The 22,041-nt window shown below is 33.0% G+C and overlaps 1 protein-coding gene across 15 annotated transcripts in view; it reads right to left on the reverse strand.

The window, feature by feature from the left end:
* LOC119638072 (TLD domain-containing protein 2) overlaps positions 1-22,041 on the reverse strand; it is a 239,532-nt gene that overhangs the window by 60,277 nt on the left and 157,214 nt on the right. For 3 of the 15 annotated variants that reach the window (XM_038034689.1, XM_038034681.1, XM_038034677.1), the window contains 10 exons: positions 13,266-13,571; positions 9,858-10,390; positions 9,590-9,777; positions 8,859-9,363; positions 8,631-8,788; positions 8,104-8,235; positions 7,211-7,362; positions 4,750-4,912; positions 4,465-4,666; positions 4,022-4,111 (listed from right to left, as the gene is read on the reverse strand). In XM_038034689.1, coding sequence (XP_037890617.1) covers positions 4,022-4,111; positions 4,465-4,666; positions 4,750-4,912; positions 7,211-7,362; positions 8,104-8,235; positions 8,631-8,788; positions 8,859-9,363; positions 9,590-9,777; positions 9,858-10,390; positions 13,266-13,571 — 2,429 coding nt within the window. Of the gene's footprint in view, positions 1-4,021; positions 4,112-4,464; positions 4,667-4,749; positions 4,913-7,210; positions 7,363-8,103; positions 8,236-8,630; positions 8,789-8,858; positions 9,364-9,589; positions 9,778-9,857; positions 10,391-11,639; positions 11,712-13,265; positions 13,572-22,041 lie in introns of those variants that run through there. The other 12 variants (XM_038034688.1, XM_038034687.1, XM_038034678.1 and 9 more) reach the window with 11 other exon arrangements.

A 22,041-nucleotide genomic window follows, 5' to 3' on the forward strand; every position in this document is an offset into this window, starting at 1 on the left:
ATAATCGATTGAAAAAAAAAAAAAACAGAAGAAAGATTCACTCACTCATTCATAAATTATATTCCACATATCGTATACACTTTATCAGTATTTTTGCATTCTATCTACAAACTGCTTGTGAGATTCTTTTAAAAAACGGAAAAACATTTTTTTTTTTTTATTATGACCAATCTCTCAGGGGATGTCCCCTATTCGTGTAACATGGTGATTGTGAGAAAGAAGAGAAGAAAGAGAAAGAAATGAGGAGGTGTTGACCACAACCTCGTGGGGAACTATCGACAACATTATCACTCTACCGGCTAAGCACTCACTATGCCTACGTCTAAAGAAAACTCTGCCTCACTTGAGATTTGAACCCGCGAGCACTGGCTTGGTAATTGCGGTTCTTATCTACTCGACAACTCATGCAGATATTTGCCTTTTTTATATAAAGATTTTCAATAATTGAGATCGAATTCTTGGGCAATTAAGTAATTTTTAATTTTAGATGTCAGGCTTCGTAAGTTCCAGATCATAATATATTAAGAAACAATTAAACACACAATAGTGAATCATGCCCCGCTATTAAATACCAGTCCACGTATGCATATAACAACTTTTCAAAATAAATGGAAAATTTTCGAAAACTGGTGATTTTGATGGGAGTAAAATTGTAACCGCTACTTTTAAAACAAATCGATCGAACTTTTCTCAAACACGCCTGGATATTCAAAGCGATGGGATCTCATCGTCAAAAACAATAAGAGAGCTGACGGCCCGGCTGACAAGAGCCAGATAGCGAAAGTTCATGACTACTCCAGAATGTTTATGTGGCCATGAAGACATATCAATAGGCAAAGATAATATCAGCAAGGAGGAAATGCACGACATTAGAAAGAGTTTGTAAGATGTCCCGGTACAACAACCGCCTTACGCTTGGTAATTAGCTTCTACACGAGTCACAAATCATTCAAGTATCAACTGAAAAAGACGTGTACCTCCGATCTCTTATTGAAGCTCATTCTGCGAAGGGCCATCTGAAGAATCAGACCTCAGGTGTTTAGTGAACACTTCAACACGTCAGATATGTTATGAATAAGAATCCTAAAGCTAGAAAATCCATCAGTGACAACAATAGACCTTTTAAGGCGCGGTGCCAATTCCTTGTACAATAATGTACAAACAATCTTGAAAGACATCCGTAAAATTTATGACATTTCTTATCAGTTAACCGATTAAAATATGTTTTTTATAGTCAATTCATTATACAGTCATTTGGACTTTGATGATCAATTTTGGGATTAATATCTTGTTAATGATTCAAAATCATTCTTAATAATATTTCGCATTTCTCTTTATTGACTTGTGAGATACATAGTAGTAGCGGATTCATTGTGACTTTGTTATACGAGTTTATGACATCAGTGATTTCTAAAGCATGTTGCAAGTGGAAAAACAAGCCGGCAAACCTTGGAAGTATAAAATAGGAGAAAATTTTTTATATTTTCCAGTGTCTTCGATTCTACTAGAAATTACAAGAAGGAATTGCAGACCACTACCTAGGATTTGATAAGGATGACAAGGTAAATCTAAAAGAGGAAAATCCATAAAGCGTCACTGCATCGTTCTCATAAAGAGAAATCGATCCTAAGGTAGAGCAATTTTCCCTTTAGATCCTCCTCACTCGCAGAACTCCAAATATTAGAGAGACTTTTTACACTTAAAACCGGTGATTTTTTGGACTTCTCTGGAATTATATGCGCTCAGTAATTAATTTTAATTTTCAAATTCTTTAAAACATGATTTCGAGAAACAAAATTAATCATGTAAACGGTAAAATATATTGTTAAAAATGTCATTGTTACCATAAGATATGAAATTTGTAGGCGTTTTTATTAAATAAATGTAACAATTAATTTTTTATACCCTATACAACTTGTAGTACAAGGAGATATTATTAATTTTGTTGCGTACGTATGCAACACCCAGACGGACTTTTATTATATCGATCGATTCAGGATCCCTTTCTGAGCTCCTTTCTGAATCGATTTAAACTCTTTTGTCTGTCCGGCCGCCTTTTTTTTTTGACTTGAGACTGCATTTTAATGAAATTTGATACGCGGACCTGTTGTGCTCCAAGGACGAAAGCCATTGAAATTGGTACGGATCGGACTACATTCTCCAGCACTTCCCATACAAAAGCCTTATATGGAAAAGTCATTATAAGAGTAACTGAAAATGGTGCAGAGTATTTAATCGTGGGCAATGCCCCACTGTTCTGGGACCGGCTACTGGATATATTTTGGACTATTTTTATAGAGAATAGCTATATCAAGGACTTTTCTTGAAATTGAAGAAATATTACATAGTTGTATTTTTGCTGTATAACGATTTTAAGCGATTACGGAAAGTAGCACTGGAACCTAAGCATTTTCTTGTTAATCTAAATGATAGATTAGGATCTCCTCGAGTCCTATCTAATGGATGGTAGGCTTTGCGCCTTCAAGCTAAATTACAACTGGTCTCAATAATCCACTGAATTCGCTGATCATGAGATGTCTTTTCTGCTTGCATGTCAAGCTGCATTATGAAATAGCTAGTCTTGGAAAACATTTTACGGTAGACGAGATAATGTATTATTATATATATTAATTAATAAAATATATTAAAAAAATATGTACCTTGATGTATATCATTCAATAGTGATCCGAACAATATTCAATTTCAAAATATTTTTGCTTACATAGCATATATATAATATTACAGACGTATAAATATATGTAGGAAACATATTCTGAATTGAATTCTTCAGTTGACTATTAAATGATCAACGCTTATACGCTGTAATGAAAGGGCTTGATCAGCAGGAATAAGTCTAGGATGATGCAGATCATTTTTGTGAATTAAAAAAATTCCAATAACATATCGACGGATTCGGAACGTTAGCTTAGTTTAATTATATTTATATTTATTGAATACTTTGATGTCAAATTAAGAATTTCATTTCTGTTTAGAAGTATTTTTAATAAAAACAAATATTAACGGAACATTTTTGCCTTTGCAAAGTGGGTCGATTACCTGAATAAGGCGGACTGAGTAATTAAAAGAACGCGACCGGTTTTCTGTCACCTACGTGCATTGAAGAACGTTGCAAAAGAAAAGCATAACAAATGAGATATCAAGTTTTGAATAAATTGAAATTCCATTTAATAACACACAACAAGAACGCATTTCAAAAGAACAAGTATGAATGTTCGTTATGTTCGCCATAAGGCGAATCGTGAAAGACTTACTTACGAAGAAAGATAAATGTGTTTTCTTTTCTTTTTTTTTTTTTGTTTTTTTTTTGTTAACATTGCCCGTGTACCCGTGTATTCAACTGTTGGCTGTATAAAAAGATTCCGATTCCTTGTTTGCAAAAGTCAAGTGACGAAAGCGATTAAGAAGAACACTTCAATTTCATACCCTACACTTTCATAACCTTAATCTTACCTTAGTTGTCATCTTAATTCACGTATTATCGCGCAATATATTACTCTAATGATTTTAATGACTTATTATCAACGCTTCAACACAAATTTATATCATGAAAGTCATGAGAAAATGAATGTCATGTTATTTAATAAATGACTTAATAGCAAATTGGATGCCATGAGATGTGATAAGTGAAGTAGTGATTGAACGTTTTGTTCTAATACGATTATTGCATAATATCGTTTAGTAGCTAAAACATAATTACGAAATGATTGCTTTAATCTAACGAAACATATCAATTCGAACAAACACACAACGTGGGTAATGCAAAATGTGCTGTGAGTAGTAGTGGTGAACTTTCAATAAGCGTTCAGACGATTAAAAGTGTGTATTACTACTTTGAAAGCAAAACGGAGAAAGAGATAAAATAAATCACAACTATAACGAAAAAAAAAAAAAATTTTAACAACAAACGGTTTAACAAAGACACAAAAACAGAAAATGTTGACCGTCTTGTTTTTTTTTTTTTTTTCTGGAATTAATTGAAAATATATATATAAATCCTAACCTCGCCGCCCAATAAATCCATTTCATGCGATGCGGCATGCGATGCCGTTTTGATAATGCTGTAGGTCTTAGCAAACGGAGCCTTAAGAAGCTGATATTTGTTTAAAAAAATTTTTTTTCATTTTCGAATTAATTTCGAATGATAATATGAAAAAAAAAAACAATGTTGAAATAAAATAAATTTATAGCGGCGTTTAATAACATAAATATATATAATTTTTTTTTTTTTGATTTTCGTTCCATTTGATTTGAAAATGAAGAAATAAAAAATATAATTAAAGAAATTTTTAATAAATTTTATCAACACTAAAGAAAAATTATTTCTTTCTTTTTTTGTTATATATATATAAAGACATAAAGGAATTTTAACTTATTCCCGTAATAATATTATTTATTTGTTTTTTTTCTTGCACAATTTTTAATGATTAAAACGTTAAAACTTACCTCCCAAGATTCGCGTGTTAAATCGCTGATCTCTTCGCCCTCTTGACTATTAGAGCGTGAACCTGATTTTTTGGTACCACTCTGAGTCCATTCCGTATCGTCTTGTATTAATTCAAAACCTCGATTCTTGATTTGTTCTTCATCTAATTCACCATATAGATGAGGCACCCAGGTATTCATAAAACGATATAATTCGTCAACACTGAAATAAATGTTTTTTTTTTTTATAAATTTCATTAAAATTATTTATGAAAAGATATATTTATATTATATAGTAGAGCCTACCGATTTTTAGGTACACTAAACCAGTATTCAGGTCTCAATTTATTTTTGCCATACGACATGACCGAGGTGGGTAATGGTATAGTTTTGCCGGTCGGCTTACCCATACGTAAGCGTAGATACAACGGTGGATCAGGACAAGCACGGGCTGGTCGAGGTATAAGTTCTAAAAAAAAGTAAAAGTTGTTAGCGGTAACATGCTTACAAATTAAATAAATATTGCATTAATATTTCCACTGAAAGTCCTAAAGTCGGGAGAAGTATGCTGATGGTTTACTTACAACACGCCTTAGCATTTACACTTGCTTAAGTACAGACATTCTCTTATGTTAATTAAACCGCATAATTTGTTTACATTTAATGCATGGGTTGTGACGTTTGCCTGCCAAGTCAAAGTTTAGAATAGAATTAAACGTAATAAAGAATGTAATGTTGTCGAAAACATTCTTTTATATGCTTTGTGTATTACTATAGGCGAGCTTCCACATGGCTGTAACGCAATCAATGTATACATATATAGGTATATATGATATATAGATATGTATGATATATAGATACAGATTAGGTTTTTCGGAAAGAAATTTCGTTTCTTTTTTTTTTTTTTGTCCAAAACAAAGGTCGATATTAGGTGTTTGCAAAAATTTTGATCAGCGACTTATACTGGTAAAAATGATAAAGAAATGGAAAATGCCAGTGTAGATAACGATTCAATTCGATGGTTTTGACCTCCCTTTACATACAATGACCGTTTTCCATTTAATATTATTAATTTATTCAGCGTACGCCGAGCGCTCACAATTCTTCTTTCTCCTGGGAAGTTCTGGCACTCCCAGTGTACTCACTAGACATGGCACCTTCTGATTAGCACTCGTTCAGATCGCTACAGGGTGGCCTGGCTGGCACGCGGGTTTGCAAAGTTGAACAAGTGCGAAAATCGGTCGGTGGGTGGATCGTTCCCAAACCAATAAAAGTTCTTCCGGCACGATATCGTCACGTTGCCTCAAATATTGTAAAATATTGTACACAATGTTGGAAACTATTTTGATTAATATGTATTGTACCGATTTTCCGCAATAAGTGCGTTTTTTCAAGTGAAAAAGTGATCAAAATTTTTGCAAACACCTAATGTTTGATATAGACAGGATGTAATATGAATGTCAAGTGAATGGCGCAGTAGAAATCGGATTACCGCTGAAAGCAATGTGCAGGACAACGGCAGGCAAAAACATTCATAAAATTTTCCAGTATAGCATATAAACTACTGGAACTAAGAAGAAGCGACCTACGTTTACTCAGGGGCTTCTACACGGATCATAATTCCCTCAGGTACCGTCTGAAAGACATCGTCCGATACCGATTCATGCAGATTCTGTCAAGGGGTGGAGGGAGACGTCCCATCATATTCTATGTGAATGTCAGGTCATCTGCAGAACCAGGCATCATGTGTTTGGCAAGCATTTTACAACGGCGGACACGGTATGATGCTCTGAACCAAGAAAGGTGGAGGTTTAGGGGCATGGGTGAATATAATAGATGTTCTAGGTCGCTACACGATTTGTCCATGCAATTAGTAACCCATGCAAAGAGAAATTTGATCTCAAACAGTTTCTTCTGGCTCTTATTACATTATGTTAGGAAAATTGAAAAAATTATCAGAAAAAAATTGATTTTTTCCTTCTAAAATTGAAAGCATTTTAGTTTACGCTTAATAAAATATTTAAAGCGCCATGTTATATTTGTAGAACCAACATATGAAACGTTGTCAAGTTGTAATAATATAAGTGAATAGAAGGTACAGACAGATATGTATGGTATATGTGGAGAGCGTACATCCAGTCTTCAGTTGTTTGAATAACAAAATTATATTAATGTAACAGTTGACTGTGAGATATTCAACATTTTTCCTATATCTCTTGTTCATTGCCGTGGTCCAGTATTGCCTTTAAAAGATTATTGTCAAAGTCGGAAAAACGATCAGTCTTTTAAGCAATTCTACAAACAAATTTCTAACTGCCCGACTAGTTATCAGTCCTCTGCCATATACGATGCATATTTTTTCAATTGCCGCTTTAACGCTACTGTCTTCTTTAAATTGAAAAAACATTACATGTCGAATATAGTCTTTTTGACTATCCAGTTCAGAGGTTAGAAAAAACGGTTGAATGTAACAAGCACCACATAAAACAGTTGACAGAAGACTAACTGAATCCTCATCTATATAGTGAAAAGAAAAACTCGTTTGTTTCGGTGACGTATAGCGGGTATGGGTAAATACGAACGAAAGAGATTCTACCGAGCTGCATCGGAAGTTAGTTGTGACTCGACCTAATAGAAATATTACAATTAAATATTATACGCAAATGTTTCATCAAATCGGATAAGATTTTGCCTTTCTTGCTAGGTTTTACCAACAGAGCATTTAAAAAAATAACAGACTGAACTTTATAAATAAAAAATTACTTACTGTCAACACTAACAAACAATTCTGGCTTGTCGTCCACAGAAACCATTGAACGATAATCTAATTTCGGTTGAACTTTAACTTCTTTTGTTTTAATTGCTGACGAACTACCTTCCGAAGATGTGGGACGCATGAAGGTACCAATTGAGGAACGTCTAAATTAAAAAAAGAAATATTATTTTTATTATTAATATTCCTAAAAATTTCGAAACGTAGCATTTAGCAAAATTTACAACAACACTAATTAAAGTAAGAATAGAGAGAGAGAGAGAGAGAGAGAGATTGAGAAAGAGAGAACATAGTACATAGTACCATTTGATAACAATTGAAATTAATTTGAAAATAAATGATTAAAAATAAAGTGATTTAGAAGAAGAAAAAAGAAAGCTTGGTGCTGATTAGGAAAGATAATAAAGAAATATTGAATTTAAAGGGCTATGCGATGAATGAGATAATGGACACATGAAACCTTTTTCACTTATTTTTACTTAAATTTGTTGTCTTATCGAGAAATTAGAAAACACGAACAGTGCTATTCTACAAAAAAAACTCAATTTGTGTTAAATTTATAAACAAAACACGATCTTACACTTGCATACATACACACAATATATATATATATATATATATATATATGTATTATTGTATGTATGCGTTTAAGTATAATTGAAATAAGCTTAGTTAATTATTTACACAAGTATATATATAAATTATAAGCATACAAACGCACGCACACACGCACACACACACATACATACACTCGAAAAGTTTATGGAAGATGAGAACGCAAGCCACAACAAACAGCCTTTCGTCTAAAACAACATTAAATTTAACTGAGCCTATTGTATGAATGGTTAAAAGCTTGACTGCTTAAAGCCAAAGGCATCGCATCTTACCCAGTGGGAATATGACCCTCAGAATGAGTGGAATGCGGTGTTAAGGGAGGCACCGGAGAACCACTAGAGTCTTCGGACGGTGTTTTCGAAAACAAATTCCCACCCAACTCTGATACCAAAGTAATGGGTGAACTGATATACATAAATTTTTTTTTTTGAATTTTTAGTTAATTTTTTTTTTTTTTTTTTTTTTGGGAATATAATAAAATTAATCATGGATTGATGTATTAAGTGTCGTATATGATTTTGTAAGCAGTGATGTGTGTTGTGTAAATGTTTTTTTTTTTTATTTGAAAAGGAGATTTTTTTTTTTTTGATTATTTTGCCAAATCCAATATATGAAAGCATTTAACGTTTTTTTTTTCATTAATTAAAAAAAGGAAAAAATGTAAAAAGAACACAAGTAATCAGTATGTTATTAAGACATATTCATTACACATTTTCTCTTTAAGATCGAAAAGTCCATTTCATTCCCATAGCCTAATTGCACGATAAACTTAAGGTTATACATTTTTCTAAGCATTTACCTTGAAAACACCTTTGAAAACACACTCTGATTCGAATCGCCGGTATTAGGGGCTGAATCAGTATCGATTGATTTGCTAACACCAGCGACCGCACTAGAAGTTGCATCACCGGTCAAACCTTCGACCCAGGTTAAAGGATACGACAGACGTTTTAACATCTAAACAAAGATCGTATAAAGAAAGTCAAACGTGAATTAATGAATCATTTTTATAATCGTACACGATTACCTTATTTTTCTTATCAGCATTTTTGTCAACTGGCATGACATTGGTTAACTGACCTTCACTATTATCGTCTACGCTGAAACTGACACTTGAGGTCTTTTTACGTGTTCCACCGGTACCTGCATCTAGGCTTTGACAAGTCGGCATACCACTAGAACGCGGGGGCGATTCACTAAGTGGTGTGGTTGATATAGGTTTCGGTGGCACCCAATCAGAGCTCAATACAATATCAGCATCACTGTAAACGGTTTTCTTTGGTATCGGTTGTACATTTGGTATCGGCTCGCGTATATCGATGCCAGAATCGTAACATGATTGTTTCGTTAGCTGTTCTAGTTGTTCCAGATCCATTGATGCTAGACCAGCGCCGCTTAGATTACCAATAGCACCGCTCATTGAGGAGGTGGCTGAATGGCCATCTTGGCCTCTTGCTCCACTATCGGCCGTAGCATTGGATTCGTTATCGCCTTCATCTTCCGATGATCTTCGGGAATTAGATAAATTTAATCTAAGTACGTGTGCGTGTGCGTGTTTATGTTAATGTGCATACGCAGCATGTCAAACACAACTCAAACAAAAACGTATGTAAAGATGATTAAGAATAAAAGCAAAAATCCCACACACAACAAAAAAAAGCATAAAATGGCAAATGAAAAATATCAAATTAAATTAAAAAAAAAAATGAATTTTTGAAAATGTGACAAAAAAGCTGAAGCAACAAAAAACACCCATACCTGTCTTTACTTGGTATAGCCCAATGATGATCCAGAAGGCTTTTACGTCTCTCCTCTAGCGTTGTACGTGTATCGGTAATTTGCTGTACTTTCCTTTCTTGCTCGTTGCTGGCGTCAACGCCTGAAGATTCAGCACCGATCTCAGTCTTCGTACTATCTTTGGCTTCGACAGATTTTCCATGATCCTGCTTTTGAAATACACAAAATAGCACACAGTACATCGTATTATTTTAAATGGGGAAACATTTCGATAATCATTTGTACCTACTTCAGTCTCGCTTTCTACATCCTGCACTTTAGTTGCTGCTTCTGTTTGGGCCTTAGCTTCCGCACTTTCATCGTCTTTACTTTCCTCTATTTGTGTCTGACTCTTTTCGTTATCTGCGCCGACTATCTGAGCTTCTAATACTGCTTTTGGATAATAAATTTCTGGTTTCTCAGTTGTGTTTGTGTTATCTGCACTAATAACCGCTCCACCAGATACGCGCATGTGGGCAATATCATGAAATATGGCCGCATTAACACACAATTCCATGGGAGCGATTACGCCATAGCTCTCTGGACCATGTTCAATAACCAGTGGGTCCGAGACATTAGGATCAAACATTACCGCGTTCGGCGTAACTAAAAGAACGCCGCCCACGACTCCCTGACCATCAGTTATATGACGTACATTGATTTTGAGAAAGCGCTGAGTAATTATAGGATCATCCGCCTTATTCATATCACTGCGGTCGCTAACGTCAATCCTTTCTATGCGGCCAGGCTTTGGGGAACCAGGACGCAGACTCTCCAATATATCTATAATTACGAATTTGATATAATTCATTGTTAAATTGAAACAATTAAATTTGAAAGTGGAAAACGTGACTCTCGGATCTCTAGTATGTGCAAAATTAAAAAAAGAATTCATCACACCATACGTGTAAACTGTAAATCTTATCATAGAAATTTCTATTAAAATACTAGACAAAAAAAATAAATAAAAAATAATATTGGTTTCCGACCGAATGTCACATACCCATTCCTACTGTTTTAAGAGGCAATGATTTTATAGCCATTATGCCATTTTGCGCGGGTATACTAATTTTGTCATTGCAGTTGTTACGACTTTTAATAGGGATTCCTTGCATTTTTAGCCTTCACTCACTTTCGATTTAACCTCCTTTCCAGCTGATTTCTATCGTCCAAGCGTACCCCTGTTGGTGATAACTGTCAAGCTATCAGATTAGCTTAACCATATATATCCACCTGTACAGTTGTCCTTTCGTAAGTTACCATTAAATTATTGAAATAGAAGGTTGAAACTTAGTGTATGTGTTTTCAGCTGATGGTCGCAAATCGAATTGACAGTGATTGAGATATATATAGGTAGATATTATATATTTTATCTATATATTATTTATATCCCTATATACCCTTGACCAACACAGGCTTTAACTCAATTCAGTCATGGCTGAGCCTATCTTCTAAATGTTGCTATAATGCCTATGATTGCAAAAATTGAAATTAGTCTGAAATTTCCCGAAATGTCGTTTATTGACATTTGCACATCAGGTTTAACCTTTTGGATTGCGTCGGTGAATTTCTTTAGCTAGAATGTCTAGAAGATTTGTTCTAAAGTAAATATAGTTTGTCGGTTCTGAAAATTGCATCTAAATATTTTGATAATTCTGTATGGATGTAAAAATATTGAAGGATTGGATATGAAGAATGATATTAAAATAAATGCTTTCCGTTGGACAAAAGTCAATAAGTCGTTCATGCCAATAGAAATTATTATTATTATTATTAGATGGAAGTTGCTCTAATTAATAAAAACACATATATAAACATATATCAAACACAGATTAACCGCAAAAGAAAATAACTCAGTTATACGTCATCACAAGCCGGTTGTTATTTTCTATGTTTCTTTTAATACATGAATACAACATTATACGGCATGTTTATTCATAAAAAAAAAAAAAAAAAAATTACTTAAGCATGAAATTTCATAAATTTTTTTACAATAACTAAAATGTACATAATACAATTAAAAATTAATCACCTCCGTTGCGCCAAAACACAGCCGTATGCATTGCAATTTATTTATTTTTCTATTACAATTCAAATAGAAATTTTTGTTTTCATATGATATACAAAATCATGAGAAAAATTTTTTAAATAAATATTCTAATCAACTGAATTTCTTTATTGCCGTTTTTTATTGCACAAAACCGCACGACGTACTACGAAAAAAATAAACGTATTTTTTTTATTGAGAGAAAAACATATGGGTGTTAGTGTTTTAGGTGAAAATGTCAATGTTAGAATAATGTTGCCAGATTTGATGGAAAAGTTCAACAACCAACTTTAAGTGGCGTGGTTAAAGGGGAGGGGGGGGGGGGGGTCTCTTCGTTGATGTTAGCTTTAGCTTAGGTAATCAGCTGTTTTTGCAGAATAGCTGGTAGTATTCACGTATGAAAAGTTTAACTTTCGCTTTTGCTTCCTGAATACCAAAACGAAAGCTAGCTTTCTAGTACGTGATTTTCGAATATCCTAACGGAAGCTAAAGTTTTCAATTTCACTCTTGAATTTGTTTTACAAACAAAGTGAGAGCATCATTTTTCCCTGAAGATAAAACTTCACCAACTACCATCAAATTTGAATCATGTTTGCGGCTACAAAGAACAATTTCAACTTGTTCTGCCTTTAAATTTTGTACTTTACTTTTAGCCATTGTAAAAATTCTAACAGAGGACGAGGTAATTAAATCGACTCAGCATCTTAAGGATTCAGTAATAAGTATGAAAATGGAAAAGAAGCGTTCTAATTGTACACGGGCCAGTTGGTTTGTAGAAATTATATTTCAAATAATCTTAAGAAGCATTTCCCATTACATTTTAGATACGAATATGCTGTTAAATGGAAATTACACTTATTCCTCGATTTTTAAAGTAAATGTGGGCGAATCACCCTCATTATACCTGGCCTTCGGTGAAGGGTATATATATCTAAAATTTCAGTTTATGGTCTGGATTTTAGTAATCTTGGGCCAATGGCAAAATGATAGCTAAATTGACTCGTTTACTTTATTTAAATCATATATCCTATATGCACTGTGTGGTTACTTTTCCTGGGCGTTAAAAACAAGTGGATACATTTAGTATAGAAACCCAAGAATTCTTTAGAATGTAAATTGTAATTACAAATTGTAAGAGATTACAACTTGTTTTTCCTTTTTTGCAATTGAATTTCTCCTTTTTCTTCTTCTGCTTGTAGAAAAAAGGCACTCAATTGAATTTCACAAGCTTTTGATAACATTTCAGAATTTCACAAATTTTGCACTGTGTGGCATCACGATAACAGTGGAAATTTAAAAAAATTAAAATTTTATCGAACAGCTGATGTGAATCAAATCTAAATATTTTTAAATATGGCAGTTTTATTTACCATATTATTTAAAATATATATATATTTCGAGTTTTTCAATCCGAATATATCAGCTTTTTTTATCTTAAAGCACTAATAATCCATATAATAAAAACAAAAAAAAATAAAAACACCTTTTCATTCTTAATAACCGAAAAAAAAAAAAAAAACGCAAAATATAATTCCACCTCCGTTTTTATTTACGAAAAAAAAAGGAAAGGAAGATACAAGTTCTATTATCATCAATTTCTATATAACTTACCGCTATCATCATTTTGCTCATCGATGGACAATTTGGGCTCGACTGGACTAGATTTGCCCGAAGCACTAAGACCAGCAGTTTTTTCGTCCGTACCACCGGAACTTGTTGAAACATTATCTTTAGCACTCTTATCGGGTACCAGTAATTGTTGACCCGGATAAATAAACGAACTATTCAAACGATTTAAATGTGTTAATTCAGATGGAGTGGTATCGAATCGAGCAGCCACCGAAGTTAAAGTGTCGCGATTGCCTACCGTGTAATTTATAGTAGGTATAGTCGGTAGAGACGTCTTTTTGCGCTCATCTACATAGAAAAAAAAAAAAAAATTAAACAAATTTTAATATCGTCCACAGGTGTTTGATTTTTTATGCTTAGGTACTTGCTGATAAGTCATTGCCATTTTTATAATTAATTATTAACGCGTTGTTGTTGACGCTGTCGTTGTACGATTTTTGTTCAAACAATTCAAAATTATCGAAATCATTTAATTGCGGTAGCTTTGCACATTTCGGTGCGTTCGGAGTTAAATAAATCACAACATAATCAATACAACTAACATGCGGATATAATGGATGATTGTAGACCCGGCGAAAAATTTTAATTGGCGACATTTTTTAAACGAATCAATTCAAAATTGAAATTTAGTTGTTATGTAAGTGTAAATATTATTCATTTGTTTTAATGATTATTGAAATTTTAATTTTGAATTTAATTTTGTCTTTTCGCACATGTGAAAAAATTTGCCGTGACTACGAACCGCTTCAAAAGTAAACAATATTTGAAATGATATTAAGAAAAACAATTAACAAGAGTTTGAGAGTTCTTGCTTGTGCTTTTCATTTTTATAACAGTTACTAATCTACACGAACTTTGAACAAAAAACACCAGACGAAATAGCGCACTTATTAAATGAAATGAAATTGAGAGCGAACTCATGTGATCTTGAAAGATTTTTGCTAAAAGCGTACGATCCGTTACTGATTGCTCAGAACTCAAACGTTGTTGGGATACTGAAACCATTCATATGTGCTTTTGATTGATTTTTCTCCGTTTTTAATTTTTTTTGTATCAAACATTTCCTTTACATGTTGTTTGTTTTTCTTATTTCTTTCCGATAAGTTTCCTTGATCGTTTTCATTTTGCTGGTGCATTGAAATTTACAATTTTTTTTTAGCATTGATGCTCTTCATAAAAGCTTTGCTTTTTTTAAATATGATCTGTGGGCGGGTATATATATACGCAATATTTGATAATTTAGAAACAATGTATTAAAATCTACTTTAGAAAAAAAGTGCATTGAGTTTATCAAACAATTTGTAACGCATGTGGTGAACACATAGGTTAGCAAGAAAGTGCCATCGTGTAGATGCATTATCGAATACTGCGAAAGGCAAATTAATGAGTATGTCCGTCTTTATGTCTCCAAAAACTACCGAATCACTCCAACAGTTTCGTGAAATACGAAAAATTTGAAAGGTACAGTTTTATCACCTCTTACGATGCACGTGCGCACGGTCCTTCTTCTTCGTTTTGGGTTATGTTTTATATATATTTTATATATACATTATGTTAAATATATATTTATTATTTTCTTACATAAAAATTTCGATTTCTTACACTTATCTAGCTTTTTAAGCATAAAGTGGGGCCAAGTTATTTTGATTACAATATTTCATTGATTAATTTCGCTTTAACTTATTCGGCTAACTCAAAAACAAGGAGGAAAATCCTCTTCGTCACATTTTGCTTGGGGTTAAACCCCCAAAAAAATTAATGAAATCTATAAATTATTTGAGATTGAAATTGTTTCGATTGGAATTGTTTTGTTTTTTCTTTGGTAGAAAGTTTAAACGGTCCCTGAGATGAGTTTGCATACAATTCCCGATTTATATCTTATAAATGTATATGTATATATATATATACACGTACACAATGTCAATATTTTAAGTATCTCGTATCTTATATTTCTCGCTGTTTTTCGCTCTAGTGGGAGAGCCCTTTGTGGGCGGTTTCTATCCATCTTCAAATTTGATTTGAACTTTTTATAGAAAAGTCCAGTCACATGGACGAGCAGCTTGAAATAGTGTTAGCTTATGCTTCCCAGTGTAGCAACATTTGAGACTTGTCGTTCGTGTTGTGACACTCAGAAGTGGAAGAACTTATGTAGGCGGTTTATGTTCATCGTTAAATTTGATCTGTGGCAGTTAACTGTTTGTACAAGAGAGCACAGATGTATGAAAGGAAATTGTGAAATAGTCAGCATCTTGTGCTTCCTAGTATAGCAATCGGATAGAGTAGTGTCGGATTTGTTGTTCGTCTTGCTGCACTTTTTCTGCAAATATACTAGACCCCTATAATACGGATTCATACAAAACGGATTTGTAGAACATGGATCGCTTTCATATAACACGCTAAAAAAAGCTTTCATAACGCGGTAAAAGATTGAGATGAATGTTGTACTTGCATTTATAGGAAAAGTTCGAAAAAATGCATTGATAAATTTTTAAACATATCGCCCTCTCTCTTGCGAAGAGAACAAAACATTTATTATTCAAACGCTGGCTTAAGTCTGATTGTTAAAGAAAGTTATTTCATACGCAACAAGTTAGTTAATCGATTTGGGTTATGAACGGTTCAGGTATTTATATAATCTAAGTGAATTCATATAACACAGACCGTATCTATCACTTTATAGTGGTCTACTATATTCAAGATTTGTGTCGAAATGTATAAAATATCAACGTTCACAGCGTTAACAGCGTTAGTAAGTCGATGGAAAGTATTTTTGGATCCAACATTAAGATGGTTCTGGTAAATATCTTGGCGACATGTCTTCGAAAGTATCTTCACAACATTAAAAGTTATAAAAATTGTTTTTTTAAGGTTGGTTCAATTTTTTTTTATATTATGGGCGTGTATGTGGATAGATCACACTGATATTCGAACTTTGGATTTTTAATTCATAAATGTTTATAAGAAATTTCAAGTTGTTATCTTAACTCTTGTCACTTTGGCAATTCCACCAAAAACGGGAATCAAATTTATCTGAGGGCTTTTCGAATACCCAAACAGATATAGTAAGCAATTGATTATAGAGAGAATTTCATAGAAATATAAGGTCCCAGCAATTTTTGGAATATTACATAATCTATAAGAGTTTTTCTGAAATTTCAATTCGTATACTCAGTAGCTCTAGCGGCCAGAAGTAATGAAAACAAGTGGTGAGTAAAAGGTCGACTTATCCTTTCATTGTTACAAAAATGAGAAATCTGATATCTTCACACTTGCATTAAAATGTTACTTTCCCACCTATAATGTTGCATATACATATATATATATATTTAGGTCAACCATAAGTACCCATAATTTTATTTACATGCTTTAATGTTTTATGGTTATAGATGTGAATGTCGGGTATATGAGATTTGCGTTGTGGACATTTAGGGTTGGGTTTTGTTGTTGCTGTTATTACTAATAACCCTCTCTTTTTTTTTTTTTTAACACAATTCAGTGAAATAATTCCGAACCAATTTTCATATTTTTATGCCCATTACAAAAGGGAAGAGTTATACTCATTTCGTCCAAACGTTTGCAACGCCCAGAAAGAAGCTTCAGAGGCTCCACAAAGTGCATATATCAGCATCAAATCCTAAATCAGGTTAAGTATGTCCGTCTGTCCATGTGTGTGTCTGTGTAATGTAAATGGTTGCATGAATTTTGTCCGTCTGTCTTTCTTTGTAACTTTATAGTATGTTTTGTTGACAAAATGAAGAAGATATTGACTTCAAATTTGGCACAAATATTGAATGTGCTTACACACAGGTTGATATGGAAAATGATATGGCCAAATCGGATAAGGCATATTTGTTCTTGGTCAATTGAGTTGTATTAAACACATCTGCATGCCGATCTGTGTAACAGTTGTGGTAAATATTCTCTTGGCCTTAAAGATAAGAATATCGATTTTAAATTTAGAACAAGTATTGAAAATTCTAACAAGCAGGTAGGTATAGGATATTTGTCAAATCGGTGAAAAGACGCGCCTGACAGCAACTTTGCTTTCTAGGTTCTTTACTCATGACTTATAAGTCACGATAGAACACATTTTATAAAAATGTTCATGTAAAGAATGGAAAAAATCCATCACCCCTCCCTCTTAATATACTACCGAAGATTAAAATATAGGTTTTTCGTTTTTTTTTTTTTTTTCTACAATTTTTCAACATAAAGATGGTGAGTATAAAAGATTCGGTCTTAGTCGAAAATAATTTTCTTACATGTGTTGCGCTTGTGTAATTATTTTTCTTTTGAAATCAATAGCAGTTATAATACCTTTTATTTACTTATATTCGATAGCACTTGTCTAAGATAAGATAAAAGAAATATTTTCTTTAATCGCAATCGAATTATTTCAATATTTTAACAATTAACACAAGTTATCTAACGCCGAATTTTTTAACACCCAGACTTAGATCCAATTTTTCAATACCCACCACTTTAACATCTGCCCATAGTTTTACTTTTCTATGCTACCCATAGTTTACTTTTGCACTTGAAAGTCAGTGTTACCCTCGTAAAAAATTTATGACAGTTCTGCTAACACAAATAAGCAAAGCTTAATAAGCATTTTATTGATTAATTGTATTGAGTCGTTTATGATCTCTATAAAACAAAAAAAAATGTTCGATCAGCAATCGTTGTTATTGTGGAAAATAGTTGCTCGATTTTAAATTTTAAATACCATAACAATACAAAGAATTAAGAAATTGTCAGGTCAACGAGACATATTTTAGTAAAAGACAACTGAAAAATTTTTTGACCTGTCGTTTCTGGTTTAATGAAAAAAAGGGGAAAAAATAATAATTAAAGAATTGACTTCAATTTGAAGCAAAAAAAGCTAAAATAATATCTAATAATCATTGATATAATTTTTTAGTGATTTCTTTTTCAAGTGAAAAATTATACTTTTATGTTAAATTACAATCTCGTAAAATCGTTTTTTTAATTTTTATATATATTAAAGAGCATTTCTTATTTCTAGATTGTTGACAAATCTTCCCCGGGATAGTATCCATTACGGCTAATACTACATCAGCCTGTGTCCTCCTATGGAGGCAGGGATTGATCAGATTATCGATTATTAATATATACATTATTGATAAATGATGTTAATTACTTTGAGGATTAATTATTATTCGAATAAGAGATTGAGAATGGCTGGAATTGATGTTGAATTAACTCCTTCACCTGCTGATCTAACAGTAGTGACTACTTCGTTCCTTCCTTATGGCAATGTTTTAAGTGTGGTAAACGCGGTTATATTTCTAAATTTTGCAAAGCTAAGAATACCAGTCCCCTAAATGTACGGCTAAATGATTGGGCGTCTGTCTTGTGATTCAAATGAATACAATACAGTGAATAAGTCTCGTTCGAAGAGAGAGCGGAAATTAACTCGCAATAACATCCGCCTGAGTGGCCGAGTAGGCAAGAGTCTCGACTAGCAACTCAATAGTCGTGGGTTCAAACCTCAAGTGCGGTAGAGTTTTTTAATAAAAAAAAAAAAGCCGATAGCCCTAGATGCTAGTGCTTTAAGACTTTAGTCTTAGAATTTATTCTCTGGCTAAATTTATACTAATAATAATAATAATAATAATAACTCGCAATAACAAATTAGTTATTAAGAACTTATCCTATAAAGCAGTTAGAGAAAAGTATTCTTCTAATTATTTTGAGTGTCCTGATGATAATTCGTACAATGGGAACTTTCCTTTCATTGATGAACTCGTCTACGGTTTCCTCCAAACATGATAATGAGAACGTAAATAAAATTCGAATGAAAAAAAAATAAAGGAAATCTATTATTTTTTGATATTATTCGTCTAGTCCACCTGGAAAGCCCTCTGTAAAAAGATCTCAGCGACCAGTGATTTCTATAATTTGCGTTCTTTTGAATTGAAAAGGTTGATCTCTGCGATCTAAGAATTCACACATTATGTGATTTTCTTGATGGTGAACACAATGTGACTTCAATGCTAAATATTGCTTGTAAAGCGATCAGCTCTCGACCAACAAAGGCAAGATCGTTGTGAATGCCATCAATGCTAGCAGTTTTAAAACTTTAATATTATCTTTCATTGTAATCGGAGCGGTCGCACGGCGACCAGTGTCTGAAATCTAACCTTTTCCTATTCAACAATTTTATTATTCAATTGGAATACGACTAACGCCTCTATTGGCAAAAGTCAACACTCCCCCTTTTTATTTCACAATTGCAACAATTCCGTTAAAAAAATAAAAAATTTCATTTCATGTAACTTCCTTCTGTCTGAAGTTGATCTTCCTTCCGATTTATCATCAATTCAAAGTACTTACCAGTCTGAAGTCAAATCTGCTAGAACCAACTTTTCTGATATTGACCCGCCCTTCTCATCTATACCGCGGTGGTTGTCTGCCCTGTCAACACTCTTTCGCATTACCAAACTATAAGGAAAAAAATGGGTAAATATGCTAATCCAGCCAATGAACTTCATTGAGCAACACTGAAGGAATGGAGGTCTGCAGTTAAAAAGGCGAAAAGGAGACATACAGCTAGCACGACTAAAGAGTTATGTGGTAATGGCAATTCCTTTCAATAGTACACCCTTTTTCTTACGTGAATTAATGTATGCTTTTCAACCTAGAAAAAGAGCCCGCGCTGCAGGTTGTGATGGATTTAAGAATGATATGGTCAGGGCATTGTTTGGGGGAACCTTGACTGTCCTGTCACATGCAAAACTGATCGCCTTTTAACTTTACACTCTTGGATTTGCGATATATCAGAGTTGTTCTCATTCGTAAAGCCGGTAAAGACTTAAACGATTTGAGCAACTTTAGATCTATTTCGCTAGTACCTATATAATCTGCATAAAGGTTAGTAATCTCATGGTTGAGGAAAGGCTAATTGATGGGAAAAACTGGGAACATTATTCCAGTTCGTTCTTACGCTTATCAAAAACGCAAATCTGCTAATACAAGCGTTAATGAACTATCCTTTCTAGTCTATCTTTCCTAACTTTTCTAACTACCCTTCTTAGTTAGTCTAAAGAACGTTGTTATGCTTTCCCTGCATATCAATAAAGCCTATAATTGTCTCAACCTTATGAAGATTGGTAGAAGTCTTTTTAACTTCTCAATCCCTCTTAATATACCTATGTGAATACTAAACTTTTCATCCAAATGTGTTGGTAGCGGGTGCACACACAGACAGAAATATACGGTAGTATTCCATAACACAGTTGCTTAAGCTCTAAGTTCTTCAATCTACCTGCAGCTAATTTGCATGATCTTCAAGAATTTATCCTTCCAATTAATCAAGTGAAATCTCTACGATTTCTTGGTAGAATAGAATCGTTTCTTATATAATCATTCGTACGACACGTAAGCCTTTATAGGGGAGTAAGTCTAAATTTTTTATATTTCATAATGAAAAGTCGGTCATAACAGTAATCTGATATGAAAATTAACGGCACCAAATTTGGATCATGTATTTCTATTTTTTAGTGCTCTACCCTAGGTAAGTGTGTATGAGCATTTTCACGAAAAGTAGCGCTTTTATAGTACAAAAAAACTTATTTTTCAACATTTTGTGATGAAATCGAATCCGTAATAATAATAGGGATATTATTTGCACCAAATTTAGCCCAGATACGTCTATTTTTTATAGTCCAACCCCTATAAAAGTTTTTACTAAAATTAATCCTTTACTTTACAAGATAATCTATTGTCTAACATTTTGCGGCGAAAATTAGTCCATAATAGTAATATGCCATAGAAATAAAATGTACCAAATTTGGATCATGGATCTTCACCCCGTATAAAAATTTTCACGAAAGATATTATTTACATTACAACAAAATTTTGTTCTTATTATTTGGTCATCTATTGTAGTGGATCATAACAATAATTTGTCTTAGAAATTAACTATACGAAACTTGGGTCAGATAGATTTACTTTTTAGGTTTCTCTCCGTATAAGAGCATTCCCTTCAAGTGCTAATATGGTAATGAAATCCTATTTTTAGTATTTACGACGAACCCCTATAAAGGTACTTATGAAAAGTCATGCTTTCTTTGGTCACAATGTCTTTATGACGAAAATAGCTGAGTGCAAAAAAGGTCCCTGAGAAGAAGATTAATTTCGCTAAATTCGCGTCACAATTTTAGACCTTTCTTCCAAATAAAATACGCCTTTTTTAGGATTTTATCGCGAAAACAAATCAAAAATAGTATTAGCTGCAGTGGTATAGAGCACCTTAAAGTCGACTTTGGCCGACTACAATATTTTTACTAGCTTTTGGTTTTATTAGAGGCAATTATATATACAAGCATTACACAAACACACAAACATAACTGTGCCCTTAATATGTTCTCGATTGCGATCGTTTACTTGTCTTTCGTTTCATTAAGGAAATCAAACAATGACCAACAGTTATGGACAGCCCACACACAAATATGCACAAATACTTTGTTTTTATTTGAAAGTTTTATAAATATGCCGATGAAGCATTAAATATAAATCTTTTTATGGCAAAGCGCGTGCACCTCCTTTGGGCATATAAAAGCAGTTTTTCTACCCTTTTATCATATTCCTATGGATTTTAAGAAAAGAATTGTATATCTATAGCCTACAACACTTGTAGTGGACGAAAAATTACATTAGGTTTTTGCAAATGTATACCAGATCCAGAAGGACTTGAAATATATCTCTTATATTTCTAAGGATTTTAAGAAGAAAT

Source organism: Glossina fuscipes, unplaced genomic scaffold, assembly GCF_014805625.2.
Source record: "Glossina fuscipes isolate IAEA_lab_2018 unplaced genomic scaffold, Yale_Gfus_2 73, whole genome shotgun sequence".
NCBI classification, from domain to species: Eukaryota; Metazoa; Arthropoda; class Insecta; order Diptera; family Glossinidae; genus Glossina; species Glossina fuscipes.